Source organism: Rhinatrema bivittatum, chromosome 10 (genome assembly GCF_901001135.1).
Source record: "Rhinatrema bivittatum chromosome 10, aRhiBiv1.1, whole genome shotgun sequence".
NCBI classification, from domain to species: domain Eukaryota; kingdom Metazoa; phylum Chordata; class Amphibia; order Gymnophiona; family Rhinatrematidae; genus Rhinatrema; species Rhinatrema bivittatum.
Genome location: NC_042624.1, coordinates 118,955,040 through 118,968,791, shown reverse-complemented (window position 1 = coordinate 118,968,791; position 13,752 = coordinate 118,955,040). Strand labels below are relative to the sequence as shown.

The 13,752-nt window shown below is 43.1% G+C and overlaps 1 protein-coding gene across 1 annotated transcript in view; it reads right to left on the bottom strand.

The window, feature by feature from the left end:
- The window catches only part of LOC115099847 (phosphatidylinositol 3-kinase regulatory subunit gamma-like), a 36,591-nt gene that overhangs the window by 10,868 nt on the left and 11,971 nt on the right, over window positions 1–13,752 (bottom strand). Inside the window, 5 exon segments of the mRNA XM_029617738.1 lie at window positions 46–222; window positions 7,274–7,416; window positions 9,147–9,272; window positions 9,578–9,758; window positions 12,249–12,347. Coding sequence (XP_029473598.1) covers window positions 46–222; window positions 7,274–7,416; window positions 9,147–9,272; window positions 9,578–9,758; window positions 12,249–12,347 — 726 coding nt within the window.

Here is a 13,752-nt window from a genome sequence, read left to right as displayed (position 1 = left end):
ACTAGTAATTATAAATGCCAACCTTTATTGCCATTATCCACTTACACTAGGTACTGGTCTCTGATTTTACGCAGCTGAATAAGATCAGGTTTGATGCTGTTCATCTTTTTGTCTATTTCTCTGTTGTCCAAAGCTTGTTTCTTCAAATCTTGCTCCAGGCGCATTTTACTATCATGGATCTCACCCAGTCGAGATTTTAACTTTTCAAAGTTAATCATAATTCTGAAAAGAAATTTACTGGGAGATAAACAAGCGAAAACAAACTGATTTTTCCTTAGTGAATTCTGTTTAATACAAGTTTCCAGTTTAGTCAGTTATTGCTTTATTCGAAGTTTAAGATCACAGGTCTTTCACCCTAGAAGAAAGCCTAGCTAACAGTCAATTTTCAAACTCCCCATACCCATGTACTTTGCCTTTGAAAATTGTTCATGGTACTTAATGTGCTTTTTATGCAAATAACGTTTCCTTGAAACAATGCATGGAGAACTGCCCAGAGCTCTAGCATATTATGTAGCTTCTGGAATGAGGGCTCCTTAGTACCAAAGTTTTCAGAGGTCCTCCTCAGCCCAGGCTGGAAGCACCTATAATTGAGAATGAGGGGGGAATTTGGAAGGATAATGCCCCAGGTCAAATTGAAAGAGAGAAGAGAAGCCAAGGAATCTGAGCTTGTTTCCATTGGACATGTGCTATGGAAGCCACAAGGTCTAGTAATCTCAACAGGACTAAACTGATATAGATTCCAAATGCCACCTCCTGCTATATCATTGGCCCTGTTGCATAAGAACAAACTGCCATGCTGGGTCAGACCAAGGGTCCATCAAGCCCAGCATCCTGTTTCCAACCGAGGCCAATCCTGGCAAGTACCCAAACACCAAGAAGATCCCATCCTACTGATGCAATTAACAGCAGTGGCTATTCCCTAAGTAAACTTGATTAATAGCAGGTAATGGACTTCTCCAAGAACTTATCCAAACCTGTTTTAAACACAGCTACACTAACCACATCCTCTGGCAACAAATTCCAGAGTTTAATTGTGTGCTGAGTGAAAAAGTTCAGATAGTTTTAAAATGTGCTTCTTGCTAACTTCATGGAAGGCCCCTTAGTCATCTGAAAGAGTAAACATTCATATTTACCTGTTCTAGACCTCATGATTTTAAAGACCTCTATCATATTCCCCCAAGCTGAACAGCCCTAACCTCTTTAAGCCTTTCATAGGGGAGCTGTTCCATCCCCCCTTCTCTGTACCTTCTCCAGTGCTATGAGAGATGTGGCAACCAGAACTATACACACAGTACTCAAGGTGCAGTCTCACCATGGAGCGAGAGGCATTATGACATTTTCCGTTTTACTCACTATTCCCTTCCTAATAATTCCTAACATTGTTTGCTTTTTTTGACTTCCACAGCATACTGAGCCAACGATTTCAATTATCCACTATGACACCTAGATCTTTTTCCTGAGTGGAAGTTCTTAATATGGAACCTAACATGTAAATAGATGGATTATTTTTCCCCTATATGCATCACCTTGCACTTGTCTACATTAAATTTCATCTGCCATTTGGCAGAGGGACTCAGGACCAGTGGGTTATGCTCCCCTGCCAGCAGATGGAGAGAGCAAGCTAACATCAAGTATATATACTCTTCCAGTGACCCCAGCATGCCAGTATTCTTTTCAAAAGCAGCTAGAAGACTAGCAAAAAACTTGATTAAAGACAGTCAACCATTACTGAACTCAGCCAACAAGAAAACTGAACTCAAGCAAAGAACATATGTACCCCAATCTAGGGACTGGATGAATGCTTACCAGTAATCCCTTCGAACCCACAGCAGGACTGTTGACATTCAGCAGCCAAGGGTGGGAAACAGTCCATCTACACTAAGGAAAACGAAATCAGATAAGTAATTTCTCCTTTCCTAGTGTGTAGACAGATGGACTTCTAGTGGGATATACCAAAGCTACTCCTAAACAGGGTGGGAGGCTGCCCCCAGTCCAGGTAACACTGCACATGCAAAGGTTGCATCCTCCCAGGCCTGCACATCCAGACTGTAAAACTGTAAAAAGTATGTAAGAAGGACCATGTTGCAGCTCAGCAAATGTTGATGGGAGACAAACCTCTGCCCATGACACTGCCTGAGCCCTAGCAGAATGAGCCTTAATTTGAGTAGGCAATGGCTTGTCAGTGTCCACATATGCAGCTGTAACTTTCTTAATCCAGCAAGCTAAAGTAGCCCATGAAATTGGTTTGCCCTGCTTCCTTCCACCATGAAGGACAGACTCTTTCGGAAAGGTTCAGAAACCTCTGGATACCACACAAGTCTCTTGACATCCAAGGGACACAGGAGACAATCCTGAGTGTCCTTTGCCATATCCAGGGACAGCAAGAAAATGGACTGATTCAAATGAAATTCCAAGCGCGGATCAAGGTAGCAATCACTGCAGAAGAATATCTATACTTCCAACAAGCGAGCCCCCTCAATAGCCAAACCATAAGACAAAAGTCAAAGTCAGATCTTCATGAAGTACATGAGATCCCTGCAACAGATTCTCCTATGGCAGAAGACAAAAGGGGTCTCCACCACGAGTCTTCGCAGATCTTCATACCACAGTCTGGGCCAATCTGGTGCCACTAGGGAGTACCATCCCCCATGGCCTTCAATCCTGCAAACTATCCTGCCCAGCAAGAGCCACGGAGGAAAGGCATAAAGCAACTAGTCTTCTGGCCAGACTCGTACAAGAGCATCCATGAGCAGGGCCATGGATCTCTTACGACTGAATAAATAGAGGAGCCTTCACATTGCAAGAAGTCACCAGGTTTAAGAACAAAAGGACCCAGCGGCCCACTATTAGCTGAAACTGTCAGACAACACCCATTCTCCTGGGTCCAGACTCACCCTGCTCTGAATGTCTGCTCTTATATTCTTTTCCTGCAATGTGAGGCCGAGATCTGTAGATGACCTTCTGTCCATTTCATAAGTAGGTCTATTTCCTGCAACACTTGATGGCTCTTGGTTTCATCTTGATGATTGATGTAGGCCACCATCGTTGCATTGTTAGACACTCAGATCGTTTGACCCTGCAGTCTATGGCTAAATTGCAAGTATGCCAAGTGGACTATCTGGGCTTCCAGGCAATTTATGCTCCAGAGGGTTTCTTCAACATTCCAATGTCCTTGGGCCATCAGCTCCTGACAGTGAGCTCCCCAACCCTGGAGACTCATCTGTCATGAATATCAACCAGTTTGGGGAGGACAAGTAAACATACTCTCTCAAATGATCTTCCTACCACCACCACTGGAGGTAAGAGCAGATTTCTACCAGCAAGTGGACCTGAACCGAAGAGTCCCGAGTCTGCGAGGTCCAGTGAGACAACAGTGAGTGCTGAAGAGACTCAAATGTGCGCTTGTCCATAGCACCACTTCCAGGGTTGCAGCCAAACAGAGCACTTGTAGATAGACTACACTGTGGTATATAGTGCTCACCAACTGATGCACCTGTGAATTTCTGAATCCAAACTTCTGGCAGGAAAAGACACCCAGATACTCCAATGACAGATGACTGAAGGCTGCTCTTGGCCAGGTTCATCACCCAACTGAGCTCCTGCAACAAAAGGAGATCACCAGGCAGCTCTCTTCCCGAGACTTGGCTTGAATCAGCCATTTGTCCAAATACGGGTGTACCAGGATCCCATCTCTTAACGTTGCCACTACCACCATAACCTTGGAAATGTTCTGGGGGGTGGTGGCTAGACCAAAAGGCAGCGCCTGAAACTGATAATGGGGTCCCCAACACCACAAAATGCAGAAAACACTGGTGCTCCAAACAGATGGGAATATAAAGGTAGGCCTCTGACAGATCCAGGGAACTCAAATTCCAACTGCATGGCCATTATCACCGAGTGTAAGGTTTCCATGTGAAAATGAGTCACCCTCAAATGACAGTTTGACACGAGATCCAGGATGGGATGAAAAGGAGCCCTCCTTGGGCACAACAAATGGAATATTGCCCCATACTTTGAGTCACAGGCACTGAACCACAGCCCTCAGCAGGAGGCGCCTTAGAAGCATAGATTCCACTGCTTGCTTATTCTGCAGGGAGTGGCAAGGAAACACCATGAATACATACCAAGGAATACTGTGAAATTCCACCACATATCCTTCTCATATCATGTCCAGAACCCACTGATCCTATGTGATCTGGATATACCTCCAATGAGAGGCATCCCCTCTCTTTTACGAAGGTGGGTCAGCAAACCTTTGTTGGGATGCTCGGGAGGATAAGCCAGCCAAGCCTGCTCCTCTTGAGCTGACTGAGACCTACCAAAAGGCAAAGTCCTCTGAAAGGTCAAACCTCTGTAGAGACAAAAATGCTTGGATCCCCAAGACAACCCCTCATACCAGAGGGGAGGTACAACTGCTTCTTAGCCACTGGCAACCAAGAGACCAGAGAGTCATCCTACTTTACTGGCCAATTTCTCCAACTCAGTCCCAAACAAGAGCAAATCTCTAAAAGGCATTTTTGTAAAGTTAGCTTTGAAGGCTGTGTCTGCTGACCAATTTCACAACCATAGTTGACCCCTGGCCACAGAGGTACAGTCCAAATTGCAGCCTGCAGTGGGTTCCATAACTGCTCTGGAATTCACTCCAGAATCATCTTCCTAAGAGGCAGACAAGATCATACATCTAGGGTGCAACAAAAAGCTATCCAGCCACTCCTTCAAAGGCTTAAGGATAACATCAATCTTATCATGCACATCATTCAAGGCTGCTTCTCCCTCCACGGGTATAGTTGTCCACTTAAGAGATTATAAGGATCAGCAGATCCACTTTGGGAAAATGCAAATGCTATCTCACTGCTGGATCCAGGGGGTAAAGTACTTCCAATGTCTGACCCCCTTTGAAATCTGCCTCTGGGGTGCCCCATTCAAAATCAATTCCTGAATGGTATCCATAACACGGAAGAGACAAGGGGCTTTATGCAATTGTTCTTAGGCTCTGACAGAATCTGCCCCAGAACACCCAGCATCTTTAACGTCTGGGAAATCTGGACTGGCAGTTCATCTCTATGAAAAAACCCAACATGGTTAGATATGATTCCAGTCCCAGAGGAATTTCCCCATCTTCCAGGGAATCAGGATCTGTCTCATCAGTGCCATCTGGGTTCCTGTAGGGAAAACCTGCAAACAAAGGTGTGCTGCGGCACTTAAACATAGGACTGGAAGAGGGTGGGGCCACCGGCTGAGGTCCGACCTAACAGGATCAGGCAAAGCTGAGGACTGCATCTGAAGAAAGGTTTGCAAACCCTGAAAAAACTCCACCCAAGAAAAAACAGTAGAATCAAGGCCAAACCCAGAAGGAACTGGAGCAGGGCCCACTGAACTGCCATCCCCTGCAGAAGAACCAGTCAAGGGAGTTCCAAGATCCGGTGTACCTCCAGACAGATCCTTAACCAGACCATCAGGCTAAGAGGATCCAGGCTTAGTGAAACAAGAGGAAGACAACTCTCCCTGAGCCTCTAAACAGCAGAGACATGTAAGGACGTCAGGCTGAGATGCCTGAATTTAACAGACAACAGAAAGGTACTTAGGTTTCTTGCTCACTGGTGCCAGTGCACAGCCAGTGGAGAATTTACATCAGCCAGCTCGAACTGAAAAATTGCAAACGCCAATTTACATGCACCAATAAGTGCCACAAACATGCACAAACTGTGCATCAAAACTTGGGCACACCACAAAGCTTGAAAACTTATGCATACAAGTCTCGCCCAAAATTGGGTGCACTGCGAACAGACATTCCGCTAGAGGGCAGTAAAGCATGAACAGAAGCATGCGAAAATGCCACCATAGCCTACCATGTGGCGTGCAAGAAAAAAAGCCTCACTGTGGGGCCTAGCCCATCAGGGCCACTCAACCCGCCAAGCTATCTAGTTCCCCTAACCCCAACGGAAACGGGAACAAACTTTGGAATGGTTCACCAAGTATGGAGACCAAAGGAAGTCCTACAAGCCCCTCTACATCTCTGCCTACCACTGCAATAAAAGCAGTGGGTGCAGGAGGCCACGTCCACGCCACACATCTGAAGTACTGTGGAAATTACCTCAGGAATTCTCAGCTGGAGGAGGGACCACCTGAATTACTGCAGGATAGCAGGGCTTTCCTTTTTCTAATTTGAAATTCTCCTTCCAAAATCTGAAGCAATCCACATAGGGAGATGCATGTCCACCATCTGTGGGAGACAGAATACTGGCAGGCTGGGGTCACTGCAGGAGTATATATATATTGTGATACCAGCTTGCTCCATCTGCAGGCAGGGGGGGGGGGGGGGGGGGGGGGGGGGGGGGGGGGAATAACCCAAGTCTGTCTACATGCGAGAAAAGCCTGATTTGTAAAGTACAGCAACATGTGTAGGGGTCACATTTACAATAAATACACCACACGTGCCAAGTTTATTCTTGCTAGCCGAGTTGCACCAACTTCAAACCAATTCAGTTTTTTCTAAAGCTTCCATTTCCTGCCATCTGAGCCTTAAAGTCTTTAAATCTAGATGCTATTTTAATTTGGTAAGGAATTTTGAATAAGTAGAAGGGATAGAAAACTCAAGACTGGAATTTCCCATCAATGCTAACCTGGGCTGAGTGCAATATTGACCAGCTACAACAGGGGTCGGGAACCTTTTTGGCAGAGAGCCATGAACGCCACATTTTAAAATGTAATTCCGTGAGAGCCATACTAACTACAACCCCCCACCCTCCCGACTCCAAGACCTACCAAATTAATTTACTATAAACCCCCATCCTCCTAACACCCCCCCCCCCCCCCCCAAGACCTGCCAAAAGTCCCTGGTGATCCAGCGGGGGTCCGGGAGCGATGATCTGGACTTGGGCTGTCAGCTGCCAGTAATCAAAATGGCGTCAACGGCCCTTTGCCCTTACTATGTCACAGGGGCTACTGCCGCCATTGGTCGACTCCAGTGACATAGTGAGGGCAAAGGGCCGTCGGCGCCATTTTGACTACTGGCAGCCGACAGCCCAAGTCCAGGAGATTGCTCTCGGACCACCAGGGACTTTTGGCAGGTCTTTGGGGGGGGGGGTCAGGAGGGTGGGGGATTGTTAGATTTTTACTTTTTTATTAAAGATTTGTCTGCGAGCCAGATGCAGCCATCAAAAGAGCCATATCTGGCTCCCGAGCCATAGGTTCCTGACCCCTGAGCTACAAGATAGGCCTGTGGAACAAGGTTTAACAGACATTGAATTTTTCCTGCATTTTCTAAGCTTACCGTTCAATTTCCTTTTCATTGCCCTCCCTGCGAAATCGTTCGACATATTCCTTGCTATATCTTTCCTGTGTATGGCACTGCTCTTCAAAAATTTTAATTGTTTCATTAAAAGCTTCAATTGCAGTTCTCTTCATCTGAGTTTCCTGGATTGAAAATTTAGAAAGAATACTGTAAAATTTACAACACAAATTATGTGACCTAACCATATTTTATAAATCAAATGAATTTATGGGATTAACATTCTTCCTCAGATCTTAAAATTACATAATTTTCATCAAAATAGTGGGATTAGATATCTGTATATACAGTAAGCTTTTAAAGGTAATTTAGAAGAAAAATAGTTAAAAATGTAAAACAGTTTATATCCAAAATCATGACTCAAAGGGGTGCCTCAGTAAGTTAAAATTTCAATTAGCTTGGGAACGGGACATAGGGGAGACACTGCTTCATTGCAACTAGTAGATTTCCTCAATGAAAGAAAATGCCTATAAAGTATTGTACAAATGGTACCTCTCCCTGGATAGACTGTGCAAGTTGAGGGGGAGGTCACAACCTATGCTGGAAAGTCATGGTGCGGTTGATACCTTTTTTCACCTGTGCTGGGATTGCCCAAGCATAGCACTACTATGGGATGAGGTACTCAATTTTGTTTACAAGGTAATACACATTTGCATACCTAGAGATCCCAAACACTGTTTTGCTCAATTTATTCCCGGCCCCAGAACCCAGCCTGGCAGTTTGCTGGATCCAGTAGGTAGTTTCCTCCACCAAGTGTGAAATAGCACTTTGGTGGCGCAAGCAGGGGTCTCCCTCCTTGGGTACAGTCCAATCTAGACTTAATAGAATCTATTACATGAGTAAACTCACAGCAGCCCATCATGATAGAATGGTCCTCCATAGGGACACTTGGTCTCATTACTTAACATGGAAGCTTGGTAATATGCCCAAATCAGTTGATTGAGCATCAATAATCCAACTTTTTTTTTTTATCATACCTATGTATCAGTAACGTATTGATGACTGGGGGGGGGGAATCCAGACACCAGTTTACTTAGGATTATGCTGTTTATTGTTCTGTACCTACTCAAGGTGCTCTGTATTTACTGATGTTTCTGTGCATAAGGTACTGCATTCTAAATTATGTTCTTTTGAATGAGTTCAATAAAAGCTTTAATTAAAAAAATTAAATGTAGAAGAGTTTTAGTGGATAAGCAGAATATAGTATCAGCTTCCAAGTAACAATGATAAAGCAAGATCAGAGCCCTTAAACTCAAAACAAAACTCATTTTAAACCCCAGACCTATTTTATCATCTCCCACAACTAAAGAGGACAATTTGATCTTTTGCAGTGAGCAACTGCCCTCAGTATGAGTTAAGTAGCTGATCTCAGGGCTTGAATAAGCTCTAAAAATAAGAGGGAAAACATGTTGGGAAGCTTTTGATTTCTATATACACAAAATAGAAGCTACTCAAAGTACAGAAATCTAAAACTGATAGACTTGGGGTTTGCTGCCATGCTACAGATTTGTACTTGGCATTCAAATTAAAAAGTTCCTTAGAATAAAAAAGAATCAGCCACATCACCATCTTGGCCACCAGCTGATTAGATCTGTATAGGAAGAAAGGTAACAGAAGGTACAAAGATCAGGACAGAATCATACTGTGTAAGAAAGTGTTCAGTTAGGGATGTGCATTTGTTTTACATTAATGTGTAAGACAGGATGGATGAGCCAGTTTGGTTTCAAATTAACTTAAAAATAACAGGAAAAAAACCACAACACCCCCATCCCACAAAGTGAAAAAAAGTGTTTATATCCCTCTCTCATGCAAGAGAAAGCAAAACATGTTTATAGTTAAACACAGTTTAACTGACCTGTGACGTTCTGGTGTATTCTTCATATAATCTGTCATATTCTTTACTTTTCTCCTGGTATTGACAATGATATTCCTGCAATTTTTTGCCTACTGCATCTATGCTATCTTCTTTAACTAATTGATCCTGTGCACAAAAAGGAGAAAAAAAAACTAATGCTGGAAGCCTCATTGTCAGTCCTTTTTACATACATATGGCATTTTTGGTCTACGATGCTAAAGATTTACAGTTTGGCTGGGTAATAAGATACCAAGACATTACCAAAGTATAGCAATTTAATACTAGAAAAGTTAATTGAAGTCATGTTTATACAATTGAAACAGTTAAGACCTTTTACATAATCAACTGCAATTCAAAAGTGAATACCTGATTACATTTCTGCATGCATACAGATTAATCTGATAATTCTTCGGCTAACTTTAGAATCTTACCTGTTGGTATCTGGATATTGGATACATCAGCTTCACATCCAGTTTGGGATTGTACTGGGCAAGGGACTCATGACGATAGTGGTTAATCAGCTCCACAACAGAATTAAATGTCAATGGATCAGAAAAACCATATTTGCCATCTCGATGATAAATCTTTATTAGTTTATTATTGCCACCCTTCCTGCAAAATAAAATACTAGATTTAAATTAGTGCATAGTGAATATGGAATAGGGATGATGCACTGATGTAGCTGATGTGACACCAACATTTTTGGCAGGATTTTGTTTTCCTGCCCAGAGCCAAATATCTATAAACTAGACAGGAGTAAATATTCCCAAATTTGCAGCATAAAAAGCTAACAATGTAAATTCATAACTAGGCTACCAGTACACCTCAGATTTTGTTGAAGTCCTTTAGTAGTGACAATCACCAAGGATGTGCCAGAATAACCCAGCAGCATGTCTTACTGCTGTTACATAGATTTTAAGCTTTGATATTATTTGGAGGTTTAGGGCATGGTTAAATTTATCAAACTGATGTCAAAGGACATTCAGAGTTTTAAGAAAGAACCCGACACTCATCTCACAGACCTGAACTCACTGAAAATACAGCTTTTTGTGATCTTTAAACAAAATAGGACACTTTCCTATTTTTAAACAGCTGCTAGGGGCCGATTAAACACCAGATCAAGCTATTTGAGCTTAGTTTTCTGAATCACCTAAACCCTAAATTAATATTTAGTGAAAATCAATCCAGGATTGTTTTACAGAAAAATAGTAAACCAGCAACTGTACCGTTCTATGCCTGGGCGGCGAGCCTTTTTTTGTTGGCACATCTGCTCTTGTTTTGAGCAGAATTTTCCCTAGAAATTCACTGTAAGAGTGTCCCTTCCACATACACACACCCTCATACAGGCTTTCCCTCACTCTGGCACACACACACCCCCTCATATAGGCTCCCTCTCTGAAACCTACACAAGCATCTCATGCACTCCCCCACACACCCTCTCCTCTCCACATTCTCACTGGCATCCCCCCCTCCCCTTATACCCACTGTCAAGCATCCCCCACCCACCCTCTTACCTCCCATGCTCACCCCCTCCCCCACCAACCATGCTCTGTCATCCCCCTCCCACACACATTCTCTCACCAGCATGCCGCGGGACCCATGCTGTTTGTGGCGAAGATGAAGGCCCGGGTGCGTCGATCGCGGCACACGGGGGGGGCCTTCCCTTTTTGCCACGGTGTTCCGGGCCTTCATCCTCGCCGCGAATGGAGCGTGTGCCGCAGGACGTGCTCCATTCGCGGCATGCCAGGGTCTCCTCTGCTATATTCTGCCTGTCCCGCGATGGCTGCTGTCCTTCGTAGCTCTGGCATGTTTGAGCCTCCAAGGCGGCCAGGGAGCCGCCTGCGGAACATGCACGAGCACTGACAGACACTACCAAACCCGATATATTATATTTTGGTACATTATATAGCTTTTCTAGTGATTATCAAGGAACTTGTCTTTTTTCAAACATGGAATGGCTTCATAATCAAAATGTACTACGGTTTTATAGTTTACTACATATCAAGGAGTGTGAAGACAGGGCCTGAAAGTTTGAATACCAAATTATAGAAAGATTTTGATAATAGTAAAAGAATCAAAGGCAAGCTAGAAAACTAAACTTTACAACTGATTTAAAAACAGTGATAGGAAAATTTCTCAGTGGCAAGATTGGGAGATGGAATAGGGAAAAACAGGAGCAATGACCAAGGGAGGTATGGAGGGTTTTTGAAGAGCAAAGCTGTTTTCCATGGAAGTCATTTAAATGGAGGATTAAGTCAACATGGACCAACTACAGCCACTATTGAAATACCATGCTTTATACACGTATTCCTTTGTACTAGCTTGTTAAATATTACACTTTTGGGCAGTGCTCTAGTGTTTCTAATATTCGAATATACTTTCCATGGAAAAAACTGACAGTACGTGCTCTTAATGTGTAAAACATTCAACAAGCAGATAAACAGTGCTCATGGTTCAAATGCTCAGCCACAATGGGGTTGTAACAGCCAAGGGGCCGATACAATATACAGAGCGCACTCTTAACGAGCAGTTAGACACGGGTAAAATAGGCGCTAATCAATCCCCTAATGCAATAAGGGAATTAGCGCCTATTTAACATGCGTCTAACGCGGAGTGAAAGATAGCGCGCATCACATACAAATGCATGTGACAGCCTATTACTCATTCACTCCCAATGCAAAAAGATAAGTGTGCCTGGAGCAGCCGTTAATAGCTGAGCACACTGAAAGTACAGAAAAGCAGGCTTTTCTGTACTTTAAAGAAAAAAATAACTCTGCAGACTGCCGAGTTATGAAGACAGACACCAGTAAACTCGGATTGGTCTTCATAACCAGCCGTCTGCCAGTAATGAAAATGGCCGCAGATAAACCCAGGGGCCTTTTTCATTACTGGCAGACAGGCAGCCGCAGCGGGTCGTGCTAGGAAGGTGCTAAGATCACGCAAGCAACCCCTTAATTTAAATATTGCATGGCACCCCCTCTTTGGGGCATCATGCACACGTTGAGAGCGGGCACCGACTTCAGCACCTGCTTTCTATGCGCCTTTATTGCATCGGCCCCCAAGTTCTCAGAGAACTACCGAGTGAATGCCACCAATACTTACCGCAAAGTCAGAGTATAGTCTCCCTGCATTTTGGTTGATGCATCTCTTACTAGGAATGTTCCATCTGGCATGTCACGCAATTTATCATTTACCTCTTCCCTGAAGGAAATAGGAAGAAAAAAAAAAGAACATGCTATAATGACAAGCAAATCAGCTTTTGTACATAGTGAGAGCACTAGTTAAAAGATTTAATTTACTGTTTGGATGTTATAAGCAAATAAGGGGTACATTCACATTTCAATTTCCAAAACATGCAGTTTGAAGCAACAGTCCAACTTGAGATGGATGTGCTTAAAGAAATCTATTTAAATAGTGTTGACAGGTTTTGTATAGAGAATTGTCAGGAAAGGAGCACAGGTGGTTTTCCTTCTAGGCAGAAGCCACTCAAAACACTGAGTATTGTCAAGTTTGCCTTTGGTGGTGTTTAATTTTTTTGGCTTGAATTTTGAACATTTCTAATTTTATCATTAATAGTAGAGATTACATTTTCGAGGACATGTGTGCTGCAGCTAGCTCCAGTATTATTCCACATAACGAAAGATTGTTTTCCCCAGTATGTTTAATAACTGAGCTGTAAGTGACAAGTGTTATTCCTGATTTATTTGTAGCTTAAAAGTGTGGGGATATTACTTGCTTCTCCTATGCTGTTTAGGAGTTACACCAGTCAAAAAAACCGACAGAGAAATGGCAATCAACTATTTAAAAAATCTCTCAGACCGAGGTGGTCTATGGGGGATAATGCTTCTATTCAGTCTTTTGGGCATGTTTGAACTTGTACTGTTTAAGTAATCCCAGCAGCTGCACTTCATTGCTGTTTAGAAAGAAGGTTATATTTAATGAACACTTGCAGCTGTGTCAAATTGAAGAAGGAGTTCACAGCCTTTCAATGTATTCGGCTCAGATGGGAGACAGGATTGGTAGTAAATTTTCACAGGTGGGGATATTGATTCAAGAAGTTGGGCAGAAATTACAAGTTACATTTTAGAAATTCAGCTCTAGAGCACAAGCCACCTTTACTGCAGTTAGAAATGGCCTTTCAGAAGGCTCATTGTCACTGAATATTTTAGGGGGGAAGGCACAAAAATTGTCTGGCTAGCTCAAAGATGCAACTACAGGTAAGTTAGAATTGGGGATGTTTTTTTATTCATTTCTGCCTCAAAGAGGAATTAAGTGCACTGCAGAAATCATGCACTTTAGTAATGGCCCTCCTCTTGCAGTGCAACAGTTGTATAGGCCTGGGGAAGTAGGGACTGCAATCAAGAAGAATCAAATTGGTGATCTGGGACAAAATCTATGCTCAAATGATTAAAACTCCAGCTAGAAGATGTTAAGACTTGTTTAGAACAGCTGCTGTTCTGAAAAAAAGATAAATTGTGCTACTCTGAATATCCTAAAGATTCCCCACTTCAATAAGTCTCTCTCAAATCCCTATTTGAATCTGAGCTAATCAACTGCTTCTATTTCTCTTCCTTCTAACACAATAGGGAAAGGAAAGAACTGGATA